The sequence below is a fragment of the Engystomops pustulosus genome, chromosome 5 (genome assembly GCF_040894005.1).
Source record: "Engystomops pustulosus chromosome 5, aEngPut4.maternal, whole genome shotgun sequence".
NCBI lineage: Eukaryota > Metazoa > Chordata > Amphibia > Anura > Leptodactylidae > Engystomops > Engystomops pustulosus.
Window position 1 is genome coordinate 60209669 of NC_092415.1, and position 24438 is coordinate 60234106.

Consider the following 24438-nt stretch of genomic DNA (forward strand, 5'->3'; position numbering starts at 1 on the left):
TGCCTGGGGGAGGGGGGGGGGAGAGGGTCGGAAGGTGAGTACACTATTTTCAGCACATTTTTTGTGCTGAAAAACTCGGTTTATACCTGAGTATATACAGTAGTTTGAATTTGCGGTTTATTATAATGGCAATGCATTCAAAATAAAACAAAGATATAAAATTTAATAAAGTGCAAGGGGAAGAAAAGATCACGGGACTCGCCATTAAAACTTTTTTCTTTATTTCATCAAAGGAAAACCGACATAATAGCCAAAACGGGTTAGAGGTAGGAGCAGGCGGTCCTACCGCCCAGCGCTTTCCATCCCTTACCGTCCAGCGCCTTCTCTAGCCATTTTTTCTTACCCTTGCACGATTTGAACTTGTTCTCATGAATGCTGAGCACCACCCGAATGTCTCTACATATACAACTTTTGTCATCTCAGATATGTGCCTTTCCATATGAAGTATAAGGAGTCAGAATAGGTAAAAAGCAATGCAAAAAGGTTTCTTATGTTTGTTTGGGTTTTTTTTAATGATATTTGTAATTTTTTTTTTTTATGTTCTCAAAGTATTTCTCTCTTTATGTCCTGGGATATTCTTTTACATGTTTTCTTTTTTCAGGCTGCATAAAGATGGAACAGTCTAAGGCTACATTCACACAAGCATTGGGTGACGTATATACAGGTCCTCCATAGGCCAGCCAAGGGCGCACGGAATGGTACGGTGCGGTACCTTACCATTCCATACCCGGCGAAAAGATAGGACATGTTCTATCTTTCCCCCGTATTACGGCACCGTGCGCCATGTATCTCTATGGAGAGGGGCAGAGGCGAGCAGCGCTCACCCACTCCTCCTCTCACCTGCGCCGAGGTGTGCCCACCGTGACAGGGCACACGTTAGTGTGAATGTAGCCTTAGAGAGGGAAATGACTGTAAGCCCCATATGTAAAGGAGCAAGATGAAATAATTCTATATTTTTTTTTCCTTTGCTAGATTTTGTGGTTAGTATTCTTTCTGAAGATGGAGAAGTCATCAAGAACCTTAACCCAGCTTGCTGCTCTATGAAAATGTGGAAGTCACAGATAATTGGTGGAAAACCTACAGCTACTGTAAGTGCAAATAACATTATATATTACCAGATATCTTAAAAAATTCTTAATGAGAGCTCCTAATTAATCCAACAAGTAGATACGTCATTCCCTACTTCCCAGGCGCTGGCTATATACTAGGGGGGCAGGCGCGGGCTGTACACTAGGGGGGCAGGCGCGGGCTGGCTATATACTGGATGGAGGCTGTGACCACTGCATTTCCCACCCTAGGCTTGTACCCAAGTCAATAGGCTAGTTCATACCTAGGATAGTAAATAACTGAACAGGAAGTGTTTGACTAAACTCACTTGCCAAAACGACTCCTCCTCCTCCTTTGGTAGTCTTGTTGTTCTGCACATCTTGCAACGGTTGTCCACTCCTTCCAGATCCCTCATGTTAATTGCCACAACAGCCAGTAGCCAATGCCTCCTATAGTTTGGTGGTAAGGGTTCTAGGTGTATTTGGGAAGCATGCGTTTCATCTCAAAACATAGTCCCCGACATTCAAGGCGGCACAGTCGCTTTGTGGTTAGTATTACAGCCTTGCAAAGCTGGGGACCTGGGTTTAAGTTAAACCCAGGGTCAACACCTGCCAAGAGTTTGTATGTTCTCTCCGTGTTTGCTTGAATTTCCTCCACGTCCTCCAGTTTCCTCCCACACTCCAAAACATACTGGTAGGCTGATTAGTTTGTGAGCCCCATTGGGGACAGGGACTGATGTGGCAAGCTCTGTGCAGCGCTGCATAAGCTGTGTGCGCCATATAAAGGAATTATTATTATTATATTATTATTACCCAGAGTTGCTAATGCAAATGTGTCAGTGCAGGATTCTCTAGAAAACATATACACTTACACATACACTTGGCTTTATATATTAGACTAGATAACGTTTTGTTACATGTTTGATCTACTTCAATATTTCCTTTATGCAGGCAACAGTCTTTAACTGCAATAAACCAAGAAATGGGGACAAGGATGGCTGCTTCTATTTCAGGTAGGAATGATGAGCTATTTTCTAGGCGATCTATGTAATGACCTTAACCCTCTAGCGTCTCCAATCTGTAGATGTACGTCCTAATTAACTGAGCCCCTTTCTCTAAAACAGAAGATTATTCTGCTTAGGGATGTGGTATCCAAGTGGTTAATGGCAAATTATTAGTCCAAGGTTCCTTTAGTATGGGGAATTGAAATTATCAGCTCCATATCAAAAATAATAAATTATGGTGCACAAAATATATCCTTTTGATGTGTCGCTACTATTCAATGTAAAGTGAACCACACAGATTACTTGTTCTAGTGCGAGGGAATATAACGTTTTTTTGGTTAAAAGTAATATTTTCAAAGTATAATAAGAAATGTAAAAATGTTTCCAATTTTTGCTACGTTTCTTGTCATAAAAGCCTAGAAATTGGTTTCAAAGCCTTGCTTAAAGAGGACCTGTTGCCCTAAAAACATGCTAAAGTAAGCGGCTCATAGCACTATACCCCATTATTGGCAGTGTTAAACTGCTATCTTTATCGGAACCTTCCCATAAAGCTAGCAAACACTGCCATGCTATACCCTCAAAGCTTACAGTGGTCCGGCGTATTCATGGTGGTGGTGGGGGGGGGGGGGAGTGGTGACTGCGACATGAAGCCTGGCAGTCACTGTGGCTTGGGAGGGGAGGTCCGGGGAAGAAGCAGAGGAGCAGGGAGCGCCCTGGACCTTCCCCTCATGAATACTGAGTGTATGGCAAGGCAGTCCTCACAGTTTAACACTGCTAATAATGAGGTACTTTAGTAAGCAGCTCCTAGAGCGTTTTTTTGGGGGTGACCGGTCCTCTTTAAGCAAAATATATATTTTTCCTTTTTTTGTGGAAAAAAACAAATAGGGTACCTGTCACCACAAATACAACTAGAGATAGGCACCCCTTTAGCCCTATTAACTAAATGCCACCGTTCTTTTAGCTAAAATTGTTTCCCTCGCATCTCCATAAAAACAACTTTGTTATCTTACCTGGCATACAGCCACATCCATCAGCTATTCGGAGGGGGCTTGTCCTGTTCAACCTAGTCCATCAGCTCCTCCCCATGCCACCCCCTCACCATTCAGCACTTCATGTGACCAATGTCATGTGACCAGTGTGATGTCATCTATGGTTCGTTACCCACTAACATTTGAAAAATCTACCCCGTTTATGTATGTGGTCACGTGAAATCACAACATGCCTCTATGGCATCTGTGACCAGATACATTCATGGGGTAGATTTATGCAAAGGTAAAGGACATTAGATGACAGCATCCTGGTCACATGACCTGATGTGCTGACTGTGGAGAAGTAGAAGTGAGTGTCAATGGGAGGGGCTGCTGGACTCTGCTGCTTCTTGCAGTATGCCAGGTAACGTAACAAAATTTTTATGGGGATGTGAGGGAAGCAACTTTTAGCTAAAAGAAAGGTGGAATTTTATTAAAAGGGCTCTTTTGAATTCATTCATTAATATTCCAGGATTGTAGCTGCACTAGGAACCTCTGGTATGGGAAATCTCTTCACTGTATTAGTGCATGGTCCCTCTCAAACATGATGCAGGCTTCTGTTTACTACTACAGCGGTTCCTCACAGGAAAGATCTGTGCTGTGTTCAGTTTAATAGAGGAAATGCACCATATGAGAGAACTCCATCTAAAAATGATTGATGGAAAGATTACATCCAAGACCTAGTTCTACTTTTTATCTCCAAGTACCCAATAATATAAGCCCGTGTATCCCCATAGACATTCATTTAAGTCTAATTTTTGGTTATGTTTTGCAGAGATAAAATGATACCTGAACGTGTTGAAAAGTACTGCATCCAGTTTATGTATATGGCTGAGAAGGCTACTGTACTTTATAGTGAACAGGTTTGTAACTATGTATCTGTTTTCAAGGAATTTAGAAAATATTATTCTTGATATTTACTCACATTTCCTTTTTTTTTCCTTTGTAGTTTTTAATAAACGTGGTTGCCAATAATCCTGTGAAACTGGTCCCGCTCCCTAACCCTGCTACCCCTACAGTGTCCAATGTTAAGGCTGTGGCCAGTCGCACCTTATTCAGAAATCTATGGCTTAAGACTGTGGTAAAGACTTGTTGCTGTATTTTCTATAATAAACACTGATTCAAGTAATAGGGGGCAGGGACACAATGTACTCCCACCAAATCAAACGGATTGTTTCCATAATCAAATAACACATCAAAAAAGAGGAAACAAAATGACAAATGCATAAAATGGCACTTTATTGGATCAATTAAAACAAATCCATAGCTAAATATACATAGGTAACAAATAAATCACAGCCTTTACAGAGGTATGGAAGGTATAGAACTAGTCAAGGTATTTGCTTACAAACAAGTGCCGCACATTACTTAGAGGAATGACAGGGGACAAGGGACACCTAATCAGGTGTATAGAGGCCAAAGGAGGACGCCACCCTTCTTGGCTTAGCATAGGACTGACAAAACAAAGAAAAAGGTTTTTTTACCTGGCTGGGCATACGTTTGTAAGTAAGAGGTTTAATACAGCTGACGCCTGATGCGCGTCATGAATGACATGAGTAGGGGTTGCACAGGGGGGTGTTTACAAGAGGACAGAGGAGTAAGGGGGGTTTTGCAGGCGGACACCTCAGGAACACCAAGCTGAATAATTCACTGCATTACAATGCAGATTGGGGGAGGTTTATTTTATAATTCACAGGAGCCGCTGACTCATTTCATTACAGAGCAACTCGCCACAATAAATGAGGTAGGACCTTTCGGGGGGTTTGGAGGGATAGATGTTCCTGACAGGTTCACTTTAAGTAGGCATAGTTCATAAAATAATGTCAAACATGGTACTGATTTGTATTTTTTAAATCAATAATGTGGCCCAAAAATCACATCCGGCCAAAATTGAAAAAAAGATAATGTGGACCCAGCTGTAGAAAATTGTGATGATGATTCTGTTTCCAGTTAAGTTACAAAATTGTTCATATTTATATACATTTTTGGGAGAGACTTTTAAAACGGTCACTTATCTTCTTACTTTAGGATGAGCACTGCAATTTGGCTGGTGTAGACCTTAATGGGAAGATCATTGCACAAATAATATGTTCTGCTGGGACTGAGGAAGAAATGCCGTATTTCCAGTCAAATACAGATATTCTGGAGTTTCCTTTTAAGAATGGATCTGCTGACATCCCTGTGGGTATTTTTAAATTTTACATAGCGTGTGAACAAAAATTGATATATAAATATGGGCTATATATATGGGAATATACTGGATAAACCTACTAAATGATTATGAAGGGTTATGAAATATCAACCATTTTTTTCATTTAAACATTTACATTTGTTTTACCATTTGCATTTGTTTTGTATTTTCTCACTTTTGCCCATTGAGAAGACCTGTACTTGTGAATTAATGAAATATGGGAGATGAACACAAGGGAAGCTTCCATGGTGACTTTATGAGAAAAATTAGTTGGTCCACTGTTATTTTTCCTTTATAAGTAACAATGGAAGCACTATTACTTTCATTTCATGCAAAATCTTATTTTTCTGTATTTTGATGTGTGTGTATGTGTAAATCTCATATTTCTCAGAATATAAGATGCAGATGTAGTCATCCAAAAGAGGACAACTTTATTTAACACCTATTTAAAACTCCCTGCTGGTCTCACACAAGCACAGCACACAGCTCTGCTACATCCATTCACACGTGCTCATAGCTCTGCTACATCCATTCACACGTGCTCATAGCTCTGCTACATCCATTCACACGTGCTCATAGCTCTGCTACATCCATTCACACGTGCTCATAGCTCTGCTACATCCATTCACACGTGCTCATAGCTCTGCTACATCCATTCACACGTGCTCATAGCTCTGCTACATCCATTCACACGTGCTCATAGCTCTGCTACATCCGTTCACACGTGCTCATAGCTCTGCTACATCCATTCACACGTGCTCATAGCTCTGCTACATCCATTCACACGTGCTCATAGCTCTGCTGCATCCATTCACACGTGCTCATAGCTCTGCTTCATCCATTCACACGTGCTCATAGCTCTGCTACATCCATTCACACGTCCTCATAGCTCTGCTACATCAGTTCTCAGCAAGCACACACAGGTCTGCTACTTGCAGTGTTCGCACACAGGTCTGCTATACAGACCTGGCCCTTAACCCCTAGGCGCACCACTGCCTTCAGGAGACTGCCGGCTGAAGCCAGATTTTCATCTCATGGCAGATGTGGCCTTGTATGGATGGGATAACTATTAGTTGGATAACGGGGCCACCTCATAATGTGTGTCCTGTTTGTACTATTCACCTCTATGAACATAGTTTTCAGCAGTAATATGGAAATGGAATAATAAGTCAGAGATAATACATTTTTTTTTTTTAATTCTTGTTTGTACATGTAGTCATGTTGTCTCTTAGAAGCAAGGTAGATATATAATTTCCGTACACATTGGCTGTAGTATTTTTCCTCTACATAGGCTCCATGCACACATGGATATCTGGCAGCACAATTTGTGGAGAGGTATCCATCCTGATAGACCCCCACGTTACGGTGAGCACACACATGCTCTATCTTTTCCCTTACGTACGACCTGGCTGCGTCCCTATGGAGAGGGGAGGGGTGAGCAGCCTAATGTATGCTACACGCAGGTCCCAACCTAGGTACAACATACATTGTGTGCATGGAGCCTTACTATTTCAAGTAATGTAAACATGCCTAATACTTTGCACATAAGCTAAAATAAAAGATGAAATATAATCTGTAACATACTGTTGAAATCTTAATATCAAATAATAACAAAAATGTAACAATTAATTGCAGACTCTAATTCTTGCTGAAAACAGCCCAGGAAAGGACAGCACAGAGTACAAGATCAAGTTCTCACTTGTGTGCCAGACCAAGGAAAAAATAGACGTAGAGCCTTATTTTCTTCCTTTCCTGTTCTACAATGGTAATCTGCATCCTCCATTAATTTATAAAAATGTATGCATTTTTTAATGTTTATCATGAGGGGAATGAAGGAAAGAATTCCACTCAACTTTACAAAAATCTTCCACTTTTTGTGTGTTCTCATGTGTATGGGACTTCATGACCTTTTTATTATGCTGTAAACATAGTTCTGATTTTTTTTTTATGTACAGGGTTTTTTTTTTTTACTTGTATTGTCCATAGATATACTTAGTAAGAAAATTGCAAGTGTTAAATATTTATTTTGGACAGCATGGGCCAGCCTTGGGTTGGCCACTTTACCTCATGTTTTTTGTAATGTGTGTGTAAGTGGGTGGCAGGATGTTAGGTTATTTATTAATACACATCTAATGGGTCTGCTCTGCTTTCTTGATGTTTTGAAGTCTCCTCTTCTTTTACCACTTCAGCCAGATATTCCTGACCATATAATGGCTGCAGATGGAGGGTCATGTGATCTGTAACTGGCGATTCGTCATGGACAGTTAGAGATCACATGACCCTCTGTCTGCGGCCATTTTTTTTCTGAGAGGTAAAAGAAGAGGAAACTTCACTTCACACATCAAGAAAGCAGTGGAAACCTGTAGTTTACATATGCTGGTAAATTCCCTAATAACCTGCCCCCCCCCCCCCATGGATATAAGCTTGCATGATTTGAAGGTCTATTTTGTATCATCATTTATTGTCCTATTGGGCCACAAGTGTAAACTGCTTTGCCTGCAGCAGGACTGTAGACTGTGCACGAGGAGCAGATCGTCTGATATAGTCTGATGCTACTTTTACTGTCGTCTTGAGTTTTCATTTTTGGAGGTGCTGAGGATGTTCACTTTTCTAGATTTTAAAAAGCAGCAGCAGATGGCCCAACTTACGAAGGAAAAAGACAAGCTTATGGAGGCAGTGAAGACTTATAAATGCTTGTTTGATGCAACCAGTCAATTGATCAAAGAAATGAAATGTAAGTGTTTATAACACATTGTTATAAGATTTAGGTTTATTAACATGCAGATAGAAAAGATCATTGTAAACTAATAGACATTGTGTTTGCAGGGCAAGGAAATGTTATTTTTTATCCTTTATCGGGAGCCTGTCACCATTTAAATTGTACTGTAATCCATGGGCAACATATTATAGACCACAAAGAGCTGGGAAGATTTATTTATAGTTTTATTGGAAATGATTGACTTATTAGTGATTGGCAGCATCCCAACTTTAACTGTGAACACAGATAAATCACAAGTTCTAGTGAACTATTTCCCAGAAAACAATATTTTTGTCTATCTCTTCCTGCTCTATAACATCCTGCAGCAGATCAGACTGCATTTTACACATGACATGTTTCCATTGACCATTAGGCAGTGTTTGGGTATATGCCCCCCGAAAGCTTTGTAACCATCTTTGGATTTTTCATAACCCAGCTACAATTTAGGATTGTAGCAGGACTTGGGATGCTGGGTTGCACAGTTGTGTGAGATCCCTTCACTGAATACAGCAAAGCCCTCTACTCTGCACTGAGCAACTATTGTAGTGATCAACCAAAAACCATCAGCTGTCACTTAGAGCAGATGGGTCTTAGGATAAGTACATAGAACTAAAATCAGAGGCTGTGGACACTTGTGAAGTGTAATGTGAAATCATTCATGAAGAGACTTGCCAGGGCAGTGTCCAAAAATCTAGGCAAAATATCAGCCTGCACATAAAAGAAAGCAATACATGACTTAGAAATGCTTTATTGGATATGCATAAAAATAATGGCACATTGCACCCAGCTATTTGGACCACATGAGACTTGCTGTACTCTTCTGGACTATAACATGTGAGGACTTATATTGCACCATTTATTTTTTTTTTAAATGTAATCATCATTCATGTTAAAGGGGTATTGTCATCTGGACATTCACATTTAATTTAATTCATCTGCCATATACATACATACATTTCTTCAGTTGGATGTTATTAAACAAAAAGTATCTGTGAAAATAATTTCCCATTCATGTAGTCATGTTGTCTCTTAGAAGCAAGGTAGATATACTTGGATACAACCACTACCATTTGTGGCTAGACATGCACTGTTATAGTGTCTGATCACCTGGATTCAACATTCATTACCACAGGATGGCTGTGGGACATGCGGTAACTCCAGGACATGTCCTATGAGAAAATTTTTTTCTTTGTGCAATCACTCCAGCAAAGATGGTTGTATCCAAGGACAACAGTCTCACTGGACAACATCAATATATTTATTGGAAATTAGCTTTTCTTAGGTAATTTTTGCATTGAAGAAATGTATGTATATGACAGATGAATTATATTAAATATCAATGCCCCAATGAGATTACTACTGAAATGGAAATTGTGTAGTGATTTATGGAAGAGTAATAAGGGAACATATTTTTTGGCATTGCTGTTTCTGCCCTATGTATTTGTACTGTACCTTTAGTGTTGACAGTTTTACAAACTTCTGAGATCTAAGCCAGCAGCAGCAGATGGTAGCATTGTGTATAACACTGCCTGGCTCTCCTCTAAGAGGTATCACTCACAGCCAGCTCAGGGTGTAAGATGCCAAGTATGAATAGAAAACAAAAAATGAAACCGTAATGTAAAATTCTGCAATCTTCTTTATTAGGTCAGTCGGAAGAAGCCAAGGCCAAAGAACAGCACTTAAGAAATGAATTGAAGAAAAAGAAAGTTGATTTGCCTGTAAATAACCAGGTAATATGTGCTGTAGACTACATGTGTGATTTATGGAAAAGCAAAGTGGTGGAGCGGCACCGTGTGAAGAATCGTAGGGTGCATGTCTTCGTTGGGGTCCGACAAACCCCTCCAGTATTGGTATACAGCAAATGGATGAAGCAGCACCCCAAGGAAAGTGAAAACTTTTTATTCCACCATAGATGTGACGTTTCGTTTCAAGCTTGAAAATGTCTTTATAGAAAAGACGAAATGTCGTATCTATGGTGGAATAAAAAGTTTTCACTTCACTTTCCTTGGGGTGCTGCTTCGTCCATTTTCTGTGTGATTTATGGTATGTTCTTCATATGTGGTATACACTGTATTCTATGCGTGTGGCGCGTGGTGCATTCTGTGCGCGTGGTGCATTCTGTGCGCGTGGTGCATTCTGTGCGCGTGGTGCATTCTGTGCGCGTGGTGCATTCTGTGCGCGTGGCGCGTGGTGCATTCTGTGCGCGTGGTGCATTCTGTGCGCGTGGTGCATTCTGTGCGCGTGGTGCATTCTGTGCGCGTGGCGCATTCTGTGCGCGTGGCGCGTGGTGCATTCTGTGCGCGTGGCGCATTCTGTGCGCGTGGCGCATTCTGGGCGCGTGGCGCATTCTGGGCGCGTGGCGCATTCTGGGCGCGTGGCGCATTCTGGGCGTGCGGCGCGTGGCGCATTCTGGGCGCGTGGCGTGTGGTGCGTTCTTTAGGGGTAGTATGTATTATGATGTCTAAGTCCAGTTGTATGAACATATACAAAGATGTCCTAATGATATTGTTCTTCAATCTTTCAGATAGAACACATTAATAACCTCATAAACAAGAAAATGGCACAAGTGGAGACCTTGTTTACTCAACCTAGACGGAGGTGTACCCTGCCTACTTTTCCAAAGGGCAGGAAGGATGTGTTGGGAAAGGTGAGGAGCTTCCCCAAGGAGGTTTAATGTTTCACACACAGTCATGGAATCTACTCTCCTTGGATGGCTTTGAGTAATTTTGTTCTGATGTCCAGAAGTACTGAAGCATTTTGGCGTGCTGTAGTAAGTGATGCAATGATGGACCATTTTATGACCATTTAATATACTCCAGCACCCAACAACCTTTTATCTGTGATTGACCTGGTTTAATCCAAAAAGTCACACACTACATTTACCCTTTAGTGTGACCCATACTATGACCACCTGCCTGAAATACACATTCGTTCTATATCTTGGTAGACAAGTCAGCTTTGACAAGAGATGAGCACACATTAAATCAGGGCTCTAGCCAGGATATATTTACACAAATCTTTCTGCCAAATGTTGGTGCTGATATGTTCTACCTGTACCAATAATTTTAGAAAAGATGCTGCTCGACAGGGCTCTTTTTACCCCCACCGTGTCTATGTCAGAGGTAAAACCAAGCAGGTCCACAAACTCAAGTGAGCTGTAAAGTTGGCATTCTGCATTGCTATCCTTGCCATGGCTGTAGCACTAGAAATTTATTTTAAAGAATATCTTTACTCTATTAAACCAGCAGGCACCTTCAGGTAAGGTGTGAAATATTATTTCTGGCATTTCTTCTTTGAAAAACACCATTGGGTCTCTGTAACTATTTTTGTCACCATTGTTAGAGCTGCTCACAAGGATCATGTCCCAGCCTTTATCTAGTCAATTCATACATTAATCATGATCATGGTCAGAGGCAGTGATGTCACCCCTGTTACTCCTCCCCTCTCATCCCTCTGCTCATGCCTGTGTGTAACATATAGTATCCTCAAAGAGTTTGTATGTTCACTCGTGATTGCGTGGGTTTCCTCCGGGTCCTCCTGTTTCCTCCCACACTCCAAAACATACTGTTAGGTTGATTAGATTGTGAGCCCACTGTGGACCAGGACTGATTTAGCAACCTCTGTGTAGCGCTGCGTAATTGTTATGCGCTATATAAAGAATTATTATTATTGATTATTATAGTAATTCATTCCCAAAAAAGGAAAACTAAGGACCGATTAGTCTACAATAAAGATGTAACCTTTACTATATTTTGGGATACAATTATTTAGCAACTATCCATCAATAGTAGGTTAAAAATCTATGACTCTAGTGAAACTGTGTCTGTCTCAAAGATTATCTGAGGCGGTGTAGGGATAGTGGAAGTTATGACATTGCTGTTAATATATTAAAGGAAACCTACCACTTGAAGTGGCAGGTATAAGGGGGAACTACCGAGCACCAGCTCAGGGTGAGCTGGTGCCGGAGCTTATTTTTGTTAGTGTTTTAAACCGCGGTTTAAAACAATTTTTAAACTTTATAACTTAAGCTGCTTCGGCGCAGGGAGGTACGCGCTCGGCGCTTACCGTGCGCGCGGCTCTCCTTCACTTCCTATCTAGCCGCACGCACGGTCGCGTGCATGGTAAGCGCCGAGCGCGTACCTCCCTGCGCCGAAGCAGCTTCGGCCATAAAGTTTAAAAAGTGTTTTAAACTGCGATACAGCGGTTTAAAACACTAACAAAAATAAGCTCCGGCACCAGCTCACCCTGAGCTGGTGCTCGGTAGTTCCCTTTTATACCTGCCACTTTAAGTGGTAGGTTTCCTTTAAGGATGACAGAGTATACAGGACTCCACAAGAGGTCACTGTTGCACCACTTTTAAGGAGGTGGATTACACTTATCAACTAAGTGATACTTCTTGACTAGTTGGTAAATATTATATCCAATGTAGAGTAATGTTGGTAATTCTTATATACAGTGGAATGGGATGTACATAGGTCCACCATAGTGACACACTTAGTAACAACTTCACAGATAATAGTTGGTACAAAAAAAAAATTCAATTTTTTTTCCTCCAATACTCTCTACTCTGTATTATACTAAAGAGCCACTATTGCCTTTACATACTTTGTCTCACTGGTTGATACTATTGACCATTACAATTACTGAGCTGCTAAATAAAATCACAGTATGTCATTATAGTAGCTTACTTTGTGAATTGACTTGTTATGCAAGTGAGCTGAAGAGCATATGAGATGAGTAATATCTAAGAGGCTGACTAAGATTAAAACTTCAGATGTCAGATCTTGGGTTCTATAAAGTGAATAGGACCATGTTTCTGAGATCATTAAAAAACCTCATCTTACAAATCACAAGTCAAGAACATTGCTACAGGCTTCACCTTTGCGCCAGTAAAATTAAAAGAACCTTGATGGAATTTCCTTCAAAACCGTAGAAACGTAGTGTGAACAGTCTTATTACTTTATTTTATTTATTCTTGCTGATCACCGAGTTTTATGGAAAACCTTTTTATCAATTACAATTTTTTGTTAATTCTAGATTGCTCATTTGGCATATATTGAAGATGAAAAAGTTGCAGTCGTGCTCTCATGGCACTTAGCTGGTGATATGGACTGTGTGGTGACGATGACCACTGAGGCTGCCCGTCGTATTTATGATGAGACAGAGGGCCGGCAACAAGTCCTACCCTTAGATTCAGTTTATCGAAAAGGTCTGCCAAGCTGGGGAAGGTAAAAGAATTTCCTGAAAAATATTCTGATGCCTAACTACTTCTAATGCTGATTGTGCATTAAATGGTCATCATCATTATTTCCCGGACGCTGCTCCTTTCAGTAATTCAGGCTGCCTCCAAAAGCAATACAGGCAACTGAATCAGAAGCCTCGGTCTACTAAGCTGAGCACTTAATCATGTGACATGACTACTTCATACTACTGTGGATAGAGCCTTCTGCTTCTGGCACCATTCCCTCACTGAGGATGCGTTCCAGGTGTTAGAACCTAACTGATCACATACAGAAGACCTATCCTTAGGACAAGTATCAACATAAAAATTGTGATGTTTAGTCGAATGGTGACTTCAAATTGTTTAAAGGGAACATGTCGTCAGGAGCCCTTTTCCTGGCTCCCCATGTCCCTATAGAGAATTGTGTGCACATTGCCAAACTGTGTTTATAATTTATTTTTCCAATAAAAAGAAAAGATGAAAGTTTACCTTTCTTTCTGCAGAGCAGTGGCCCATGGGAGTTTCCAGCGAGAAACGGTTATCCACTCCCACCCCTGGCAAACTGCTCCATCATGAATCATTTTCAAACAGGAGGGATATGGGCGTGTTTGTTTTTTTTTTATTTGAAATAGACACATGGCAGAGCAGTTTACAAGGGGGGGGGGGGGGGGGACCGTTTCTCGCTGGCCACTCCCATGGGACACGGGACACTGTTCTGCAGAGAGAAAAGAAAACTTTCATCTAACTTTTCTTTTATTGGAAAAACACAGTTTTATTATAAAACACTTTGGCAATTTGTACACTATTATCTATAGGGACATGGGGGAGCCATAAAAAGGGCTCCTGTTGACAGGTTCCTTTTAACCCCTTCCCGCACCCTGACGTGATGCTACGTCATAGGATGCGGGTCGTTCCCGCACCTTGACGTAGTATCACGTCATGGCGATCACCCGGGCTCAGAAGCTGAGCCCGTGCGATCGCCGCGGGATCCCGGCGATACACGGTATCCGGGATCCCGCAGTAACAGCCAGGATCGCGACTATGTCAGCCTATGCAGAATGCATAGGCTGACTATGTAATATGCTGCAATACATTAGTATTGCAGTATATTACAATGAACAAGTGATCAAATGATCACTTGTTCATGTCCCACCCTGGGACAAAATAAAACAGTAAAAAAAAGTTTAAAAAAAAAAAGTGCAATTAAAAAAAATTATTTTTTTTTTAAAAGTATTTATTTTTGCAGTTTTTGAATTTTTATACAAACATAATAAACAAAACCAGAAATCAAGATTGTCTGTCACATATTTCCTTCCCCCCAATACAGGATTATTATACAACAGCCATGGTAACAGTCAGGTTCTTACTGCGTTTCAAAACTACCTGAGGGATATTACATAGTAGATAACAGCAGGATACTGCAGCCAGACATCTTGATACAACACAAATAACTATTGACACATAGACAATCAGTCACACACACACACACACCAGCACGCTCAGTCTCCTTCATCATGGAGAGGAGTATAAATCACATGTGATTATAAGGCTGTATGGGGAGTCGCGCACCATCTGGACCAGATGCGATCAAACTTCTGGGGACACTTCCTGTTGGTATACAGGGACCGGTAGTGGGGGATGACACTATTAATGAGCAGTATCCATCTTTTTAATGGAGGGGGCTCCTGGTCCTTCCAGGTCATCACCACCACTTTTCGGGCGTAGTATAGGACAAACCTAAAGAAAATTTTGTCATAGTGGCCATTGACAACTTCGTTTATGATGCCGAGGAGACACACAGAGGGAGATAGTAAGCGTGGGAAATCAAAGTGTAGATTAAGGAACTCCAGCACTTCGGACCAAAAGACATGGACCCTAGGGCAGGACCAGACACAATGCAGGAAGGATCCGACTTCAGCCTGACAGCGAAAGCAAAGATCATTAGGCATTGCTCCCATGCGAAATAGTCTAGCAGGGGTGAAGTAAACTCGATGGAGGAATTTAGATTGGATCAGGAAGTCCCTCGCACTCACAACAGATGTGAAGTAGGACAGTTCGACCTCCCTCCAGTCATCATCTGACAGGTCAGGGATATCCTGTCTCCAGCGTTCACAGGCTCTATCAAACGGTCTGGACTTTTGCTCTTGTAGGAGAGCATAGCACTGAGTGAGTGGCTTAGGGAGGTCTGGGGTACTCATCAGAGTCTCTAGTTTGGAGAATTTCACTGTCAGGCTGAAGGAACCGAATTGGGCTTTGAATGCGTGCCGCAGTTGCGTGTACTGGAAGCTAGCTGTATTGGGTACCGTATGTCTCTCCCTTATCTCGTTAAAGCTGAGTAATTCTGCTTCCGGGGATAAGAGCTGGCCTACAAATTTCACCCCCGCTGCCCCCCACATTGTCCAGCCTGGGAGGGAGAGGAAGTGAGAGAGCCACGGATTGAGCCACAATGGAGTCCTAGGCGAGAGAGGGGGAGAGCTGCTCGGCTCTACCAAGGATTGTGCCCTACGCCAGCACACCGCTACCGTACGTAGGGGCAGTGGGGTATCAGATGGGGACTTATACCTGTACAGCAAGTTTGTAAGGGCCTCGTAGGAACCCACCAGGGCACCAGCCAGTGCAGTAGCTGCATTACCCATGTCTATATCTATCCACCACTGGGCATATACTAGCTGGGAAGCCAGGTAATAAAGATACAGATCCGGGGCAGCCAGTCCACCCCTCGCCTTGGGAGCCTGAAGCAGCGCTAGACTGAATCGCGGGGCACTACACTGCCAGTAGAAGGACCTGAGAATGCCGTCCAAGCGTTTAAACAGACTCTTAGGAAGTAGTATAGGGCAGGCATGGAAAAGGTATAGAAATTTTGGGAGAAAAATCATTTTAAATATATTAATACGCCCGTACAAAGACAAGGGGAGAGTGGACCAGGCTTTTAGGCGCGATTCCGTTGCAGCTATCAGGGGTGTAATGTTTAACTCCGTAAATGCCTGGACCTTGCGTGACACCTGGACTCCCAGATATTTAAAGGTGGACACCACCCGGACTGGGACGGGGAGGGAGTGTACCCCTACATCAGATAAGGGAAAGAGGGCCGATTTGTCCCAGTTAACCCGAAGGCCTGAGAACCCCCCATAACGTTCTATCAGGGACAGAAGGGATTCCAGAGAGGGGCCCACATCCCCAAGGTATACAAGTGTATCATCTGCATAGAGAGATACCTTTTCAATAATAGTACCTCTAGTTATGCCCTTAATGCCCTCAGAGTGGCGGATCGCCACAGCAAGGGGCTCAATGGCGAGTGCGAAGAGGAGGGGAGATAGTGGGCAACCCTGTCTAGTGCCCCTAGCCATAGGGAGAGTAGGTGAGATGTTAAGATTAGTCCGCACCCTAGCCTTGGGATCGTTATACAGTAGCTTAACCAATGCTGTATATCGAGGGCCAAAACCCATTCTAGGCAAAAGGGTCCACAAATAGGGCCACTCCACAGAATCAAACGCCTTACAATTGTCTAAGGATAATATAAACCCAGGGTCTGGAGACCGCTCTGCCTCTGCAATGTTCAGGTGTAGTCTTTGTATATTTATGTCAGTTCCCCTCCCAGGCATAAAGTCTGTCTGGTCCGGGTGAACCAATGATAGTATTACTTTGTTAAGCCTTGTTGCCAGAATTTTTGCTAGTATTTTAACATCTGAGTTTAGGAGGGAAATTGGGCGGTATGAGTCGGGAAGCAGGGGATCCTTGCCAGGCTTAGGAAGAACTACAATAAGGGCCTCTCGCATGGAGTCGGGGAGGGAACCGCTATCAAGCGCATCGGAGTACAGGCTGAGGAGAAGGGGGACCAGAGTCTCACAGTTATCCCTATACCACTCACCTCCCAGCCCATCAAGTCCAGGTGTCTTACCGGGGGGCAACGATTGGATGGCCAGTTCCACCTCCTCTGCCGAGAGCGGAGCATCAAGCTCCGATGACTGTGCCTGTGTGAGCCTCCAAAGTGGAAGACTGTCAAGGAATCCGGAGATCTCGACGGAAGAGGCGGACAATCTGGAGCTGTAAAGAGAAGAATAGTATTCATGAAATACCATGCTAATGGCCCGGGGTTCTGTGATCAATGCTCCGTTACCATCAATAATAGAGGGAACGGAAGCACAGGGGCGTTCAGCCCGCGATAAATACGCAAGCAGCTTCCCGTTTTTATCTCCAAATTCAAAGATGGACGCTTCCCTGGCTTGCAGGCGCTTGCTGGTGCGCTCCTTCACTACAGCTAAATGGTTCCTCTGCGCCTGAGCCCAAGTCTTTTTATTCCCTGGAGTAGGTTTATCTAGATATTCCTTTTCTGCGGTCACCAGTGCGGCGGTCAGCCTCTCCTCCTGCGCATTTAAGGACTTCCTATGGCCAGCTACCCCCGACATGAATGCTCCCCGCACCGAGGACTTGTACGAGTCCCAGACTAGAAGAGGATCAGGATGGGTTGAGTGTACCTCCCAGAACTCGCTGTGCGCTGCCCTAACAGTACTCTGGACCGCTGGGGATAGGAGCCAAGCCGGGTGCAGGCGCCATAAGCGGGAGTCGCTGGGGGGGCCTATAAGGAGACTAATGAACAAGGCGGAGTGGTCTGACGCACTGCGCGGGCAATAGGATATCTGGTCAACGTGCTGCATCATATCAGGGGAGACAAAGGCCAGATCAATCCGAGAGAAGCTCTTATGAACAGAGGAATAAAATGAATATTCTCTCTCTTGAGGGTGTTTACTACGCCAAACATCGGCGAGGTCTAGAGAGGTGAGCCACTCGTTCAGACGGGCCGAGCCTGTGTCAAGACCACTTGTGCGATCCAAGGAGGGGTTAGGGACTGCATTGAAGTCACCAATACAGAGTAACGGGCTTGGAGGCATAGCAGCCAGCTTACTGGATATTAGATGCAATACTGCTGGATCAAAGGGAGGTGGGACATAAATAGACGCAATAGTAAAGGTAAAGCCCCACAAGGCACAATGTATGACTACATAACGGCCAAAGTGATCCGGTGCTACCTGTATGACCTCTATGGGAAGCGCTTTGGATATGAGTATGGATACTCCCCTGGCGTAGACAGAGTAGGAGGAATGGTAACCTCTAGCCACCCAGGCCCGCTTCAGGGAGAGGACCTTCTGACCCGTAAGGTGTGTCTCTTGGATACATACAATATGGGGGGCCTGACGCTTAATGACATCTAACATCAGAGCCCTCTTGAATTTGGAGTTAAGTCCCCTCACATTCCAACTCATTACCTTAAGTGAAGACATCTTAGCGGAAGGGAAAGGGGTGTGGGGAAGGAGACGTGAGCAACCAAGCATTCATCCTTTCATACCACAAAGACATAGACAGACAGACAGTGAGCATAACAAATATAACAGAACTAAACTAACACTCCCAAGAATACAAACCCCCTGTCTAACACCCTAACAGCAGTAGTGTAGACCTATACCCACTAACAGTCAAATAGTAGAACAGTGGTCCCTAACTCAAGACAAACCTACACCATTTGTCCCGGGACCTTCAACCCTTAATGAATAGATGATCAGGAGGTTATTAGGCAGCCATATTTAGAGAGAACCAAGAGGAAATAGGGGGGGGGGGGGGGGAAGGAGGAAGACGCAAGGAATTAAAAAAAATTATTAAAAAAGAATAAAAGTCCCTTGAAGTCCCATCACATGCAATAATACAATAAAACATAAAAAAGTGAAAATCACCAAAAAAACACAACATATTGGGCATCACAACGTCCGTTACAACCCGTACAATAAAATAAAATTGTCACTGAACCCGTACGGTGAACGGCGTAAAAAAAAAAAAAAAGCTATAAACCAGCTCTGTAAACAAAAAAAATATAAATGTTCTGCCCATTGTTACATGGCGATACAAAAACAAGCAAATTTCTCACAAAATGAGTTCTATACTCTGCAAAACAAGTTAACCATAAAAAAAGCCATATAAATGGGGTATCACCGTAATTGTGATGATCCGTAGAATAAAGATAACACATTATTTTTATTGTATGGTGAACGTCCGGCAAAAAAAATGCTTTTTTTAACCACCACAAAGAAAGAGTTATTAAAATCTAATTATTAGCTATTGAGCCCCCCGTAAATGATGTCCCTGAAAAGTGGATCTCATCCACAAAAAAAATAATCTCCCATATGTCCAAATTACAAAAAGAATTAACATTTTGTAGCCTGTAAGATGTGACGTTGCAGATCTGCTCTGAATGGTGCAGCTTCCCTTCTATGCCCGACCGTGCGGCCGTACAGCAGTCACCACCACATATGGGGCATCCTCATACTCGGGAGAAATTGGGTAACAAACTTTGTGGTGTTTTTGTCATTTAATACTTTGTAACGGTTTAATTTTTGGCCAAAATTAATACATTTTCTAAAAAAGTTACAGCTTGTAAATTGCACCTCCATATTGTTTTTACCCATGTGAAGCATCTAAAGGGTTAACACACTTCTTAAAGTTGTTTTTTTTACACATTGAGGGGAGTGGTTTCTAAAATGGCATGATATATGGGGTTTTACTGCTGTTTAGGCCTCTCAAAGTCAGTTAAAGCTGAGGAGGTGCCTCTAAATATGGGTTTTGGCGATTTTCATAAAAATGAGAAAAATTGCACCCAAAATTCTGAACCTCCTAACAACCTAGAAAAGAGAGAGGATGCATAAAACCCTGCGCCGATATAATGCAGACATTGCGCAAATGTTAGTTATAAGGTTACATGGGTGCTATGACTATCTGCCTGAAAAGCAGAAAATTTTGAACTTTGAAAATGAATAATTTTCAGAAATTTTTGCCAAATTTAAATTTTTTTCATAACTAAACACAAAAGATATCATCAAAATTTTTCTATTACTTTGTTTTATCGTCACACATTGTACTTCAATCTCAAAATCCCCTGGATATGTTAAAGCGTCGCGAAGTTATAACCTCCTATAATGACACAGGGCAAATTTAAAAAATCAGGCCTGGTCCTAAAGGTCTAAAATGGCATAGACACGAAGGGGTTAAGGTTACACTAATGATTGTATGATGAATGCTGGACATTAGGTTAAAATATTTGAAACTTGATGTGTGTGACCATTTGCAGCTTTGATTAAATGATAATCCCTAATTTTATTGTCTTGAAGGCCTTTGCCTCACTTACGAAATGGAACAACTTTCTTTGAAGCTAAGGGTAATCCAGTGTTTGCCAGGGATCTCCTTGTCTTCCCAGAAAACAAAGAACAATGTGAAATAGGTAAAATCTAATAATTAATTTTAAAACATAGGTATGATATTGTTTTACATATGTTGAAGTTGCTATAAGATGTATATACATTTTAGCTACTCTGAATATGCAATTTCTGTTTTCTAGCGATTGAAAACAAGTTCAGAGCTTGTACTTGTCTCATTTAAGAGTTGGATACAATTTTGTACCTTGAGCATGATACTGATGCAATTGTAAAGGGAATCATGAGAAAAACGTGCATCATACGCATGCCCTTATTTTTGGGCAATAAAATGCACCTGATTTATAAGCTGCAGCATGGAGGCTGCAGATAAAAATCACTTTTCTGCCTGTCTGTATCTACTAGGTGTAGAGACCATAATTATTTAGATCTTTTAAAACACTTTGGGTAAAACATACAGTCTTAGAGGGAATACAGTTACTAATTTTCTCGTTGCATTTCATATATGTAATATTTTTGTTTTGTTTTGATAAGTATTCGGACAGCTTTTAGGTGATGCAATAATTCTCGATAACCTTGATGCAGCTAACAACTACAGAAAACAGGTAATGGACTAGTTTTATTGAAATCCTTTCTAATGACTTTTATCTACAAATCCTTAAAGGAAATCAACCACTTAAAGAAGCAAAAAGCAGCTCATCCCTGCGATCCTATTCTTCTTGATCCCGGCGCTTGTCTTCGCTAAGCTGGATCCCGCAGGGATCACCTAGAAAAGAAACATATAATTAGCAGCATGGAGCGTTGTTTTTGCAGTTTTTTTTTTTTTACACAAAATAATGAACACTTTGCAGACTGTAAAATGTAAAACATGCTCATCATTTACATGGCTTCACACCAAAAAGAAGATCGCATTATTGACATTTAATGGGAAGAATCCATGTGTGAATCTTCAGTCCCATTGTAGCGGAAATCTAAGTTCTAGCCTTTGATTTCCAACTTGGATTCCCCTTTGACAAATACTGTTAGTCTGAACACATGCTAGGGCTTGCAGATTTTATGGCAGAGAAGAGATGAGGCAAAACCAACAGCGATAGCATTAGGTTGGCCCCCTTCAGCCCAGAATTATAAACTTTTTTTTAGGATGAAGGTTTTTTTAAAAAAAAAAAAAACTCCCTTCCATGCCTTCCAACAGCTATTTTGAGGTAAATTCCTCAAAAATAATTGCAATTTCATAATTTAAGTGTATAGTACTGTTCTTAAATATTGGCTTTTCCAATGGCATATATGGAGAAGCTTACTCATGAGACGCTACTTTTGTGACCTATTCAGATAACCATTGCTCAATTCTGTCAGTAGTGCAGAATAACCTACTGTTCACCCTTAACAGAGAATATTGGGTCTGTTTAGAGAAGCATATTTATTTGCAACATTTTAATTTAGTTTCTTTTCTCTTTTTAGCTTGTTCAGTTCTCATATTGTCCAACATTGCTGACTAGAGAGGGAGACAGAATCCTCAGCAATGGAAAGTTTGGTGGATTGAAGAATAAAGCCCCCTCCATATCTCAACTTAGAGGAGTGGTATTTGGAGCTCCACTGCCTAGAGAATATGACAATATCAATGTTGAAATCGGTTCGTATTAAAGAAAATATTCTGTTTGTTTGGACAAATATTACATTCCATTAGTCATGGGTTAATTATTTGGTAATTTAGTCCACAATAATCAGAAAGTAGAATTTTGCGCAGATTAATAAATCTGGGACTCAAATCAAACAATGTAAGAAGGAAATTTTGCAGTGCTCTGTGTCGGACGTTATGATCAAACCCATAATTAAGTGTCAAAAGGGCCCATCTGAGCACTGCCAGGTCAGTTTTGTCCCATGTACTGTATATTCAATAGAAGGAATCTGTATGTCCCCACTTGATGGTGATGACGCTCGATTGAGCACCCGAAATAACATTGAACAAAATTTCTGTCAATATATTGCCAAAAGGATTTTGAAAGGTCAGCAATTAAAAAAAAAAATGTGGAAGTGATATTTACTGTAGATTTGGAACTTAACCACCAAAAAGTATGTTTACTTTGCCTTAGACACTTATATAGTATTTTATTTTATGAAAAAAGGGGTGTTAGAAAGGGTGTAGATTTGTAAAAAGTTGAAATAAGTTAACTTTCCCTGCACCAAACACAGTTATGAAAATTTTATTGACTTCAGTTAGCCATTTTTAATAGTGTTTACTAATTTATTTATTGTTTGCATAAAGATCTCTTACAGCAGTATCGTACGGCAGTAAATAGATCCCAGACAGTCAGTGGAGAGCTTTTGAAGCAGATCCAGTCCTTGGAATCCCCGAATATGCAGCAGAAAAAAAGGGAATTTGAGGAACAAGAAAGATGCCTGCAGGAGATTGAGAAAAAACTTGGTACGTGTTTGGCTAAGGCTCTTGTATAGTAATCTGTTTAGAAGTAGTGTATGTTTCTCATCTGTTAAATTAAGAAACTGCAACAGAGCATTAGGCCGTATTCAAATGGTGCAGTTAAAATTGCATCATAATGAATGGCATTCAGCTTTCATGTAGTTTATGTTGTAGTTTATTAAAAACATATCAAAACGGAATGTCGTTTTTGCACAATGCAGTTTTAACTACACATGTGAATGGTGTTTTCTAATCCACATAAATGCTTGTTCATTATGTACAGTATAGGATGAAGCCAAGTGTCATTTCATTTATTTCTTTCAGTGCTTCGGAATACTAACAAATCTGATTTTATCTAGACAATTATTCTATCTTTCTTTTAACTTTCAAAATGTTTTCTTAGGCATGAACCCCAAAATTCAAAAAAAGAGAACTGAAGATCAATTTGACCATCTCAATAGATCTGATTGCCCTGTTCCTTCAAAACGTACCAAAAGAGATACGATCCGAAGAACCTCTAGATAAGTAGAAAATTACCAAAAGGTATTTGTGCCCTTAAAGAGTTTTTTTGTTTTTTTTTTTATAAATGGTTAATTCTCAGCTTGGTAGCAAATATTGTTGCTCTACTACAACCTGTCATTAGCGATACATCACTAGTCATTAAAGGGGTATTCCAGGAATCAGCATAATTCATATACAAATAAGTCCTTAAAATATAAGCTAATATGTTGTTAGTTGTTATTTAAAATTTTGCTCCTATTAGCAGAAAAATGCTGCTGACATAGACTGTAATGAAGAATTGAAATGCTACTGGCCCTTTAATCAGTCCGTTAATTTCCTCTGCATGGTCTGTTGCAGAGCATATACAGGACAGAAGATGGCTGCTGGTCACATGTCCACATCACATGTCCTGCACCTGCCTGGGCAGGTCATGTGATCACCACTAAGTATGGCTGTAGTCGGTTGGTTGCAGTGCATCCAGTATGGCCAGTGTTTTGGTGATGGCAGTTGCACATCATTACTACGGTAACAGAGCAAGAAAGGGGGCGTATATCTACGCTGCCGCCGACGTCACCCATAATAGTGTCATGTGATCAGAAAAACAGAGGGGTGTGTGTTTGTAGAAGGCGTCACGTGATCCAGTCATATAACCGCAATAGATGCGTGGCTATCCCGGACCTACGTGATCGCCGAAACTACAAAGGTAAGAATACAAATACATTATAATGCTGCATCACATTACAAAAACGTCATAAAAATCACTCCACAGATACAGTGTGATAAAGAGAATGAGTGCTACTTCATCAAAATTGCATATTGTTGTTAACTTAACATGGATTCATAAGAATACTGCCATATCGTTCTTATCATTAAGCCCTACTGGGCCGCCTTCCATTTTGAAGATCCATCTCGCCTCGCATCTAAGCAATTCTCTATGTCTATCTCCCCCATTATTATTAACTGTGACCTGTTCAATGCCTGCAAAAGAGTGTGTGTCTGGGTTACCCGCATGAGCTGTTCGAATATGCTGTATGAGTCTTGAGGAACCTTTCCCCGTGTGTACAGAGCAATATGCAA

The 24438-nt window shown here is 41.4% G+C and overlaps 1 protein-coding gene across 1 annotated transcript in view; it reads left to right on the top strand.

Annotated features, from left to right (window-relative positions):
- Positions 1 to 24438, top strand: part of SMCHD1 (structural maintenance of chromosomes flexible hinge domain containing 1) — an 81981-nt gene that overhangs the window by 55294 nt on the left and 2249 nt on the right. Inside the window, exons 33-47 of the mRNA XM_072152118.1 lie at positions 973 to 1088; positions 1998 to 2059; positions 3854 to 3941; positions 4028 to 4159; positions 5107 to 5259; positions 6905 to 7034; positions 7884 to 8003; positions 9672 to 9757; positions 10552 to 10674; positions 13065 to 13255; positions 20403 to 20512; positions 20979 to 21049; positions 21903 to 22074; positions 22708 to 22866; positions 23264 to 23403. Of these exons, the coding sequence (XP_072008219.1) occupies positions 973 to 1088; positions 1998 to 2059; positions 3854 to 3941; positions 4028 to 4159; positions 5107 to 5259; positions 6905 to 7034; positions 7884 to 8003; positions 9672 to 9757; positions 10552 to 10674; positions 13065 to 13255; positions 20403 to 20512; positions 20979 to 21049; positions 21903 to 22074; positions 22708 to 22866; positions 23264 to 23385 (1835 nt within the window). The 3' untranslated portion in view covers positions 23386 to 23403. The remainder of the gene's footprint in view (positions 1 to 972; positions 1089 to 1997; positions 2060 to 3853; positions 3942 to 4027; positions 4160 to 5106; positions 5260 to 6904; positions 7035 to 7883; positions 8004 to 9671; positions 9758 to 10551; positions 10675 to 13064; positions 13256 to 20402; positions 20513 to 20978; positions 21050 to 21902; positions 22075 to 22707; positions 22867 to 23263; positions 23404 to 24438) is intronic.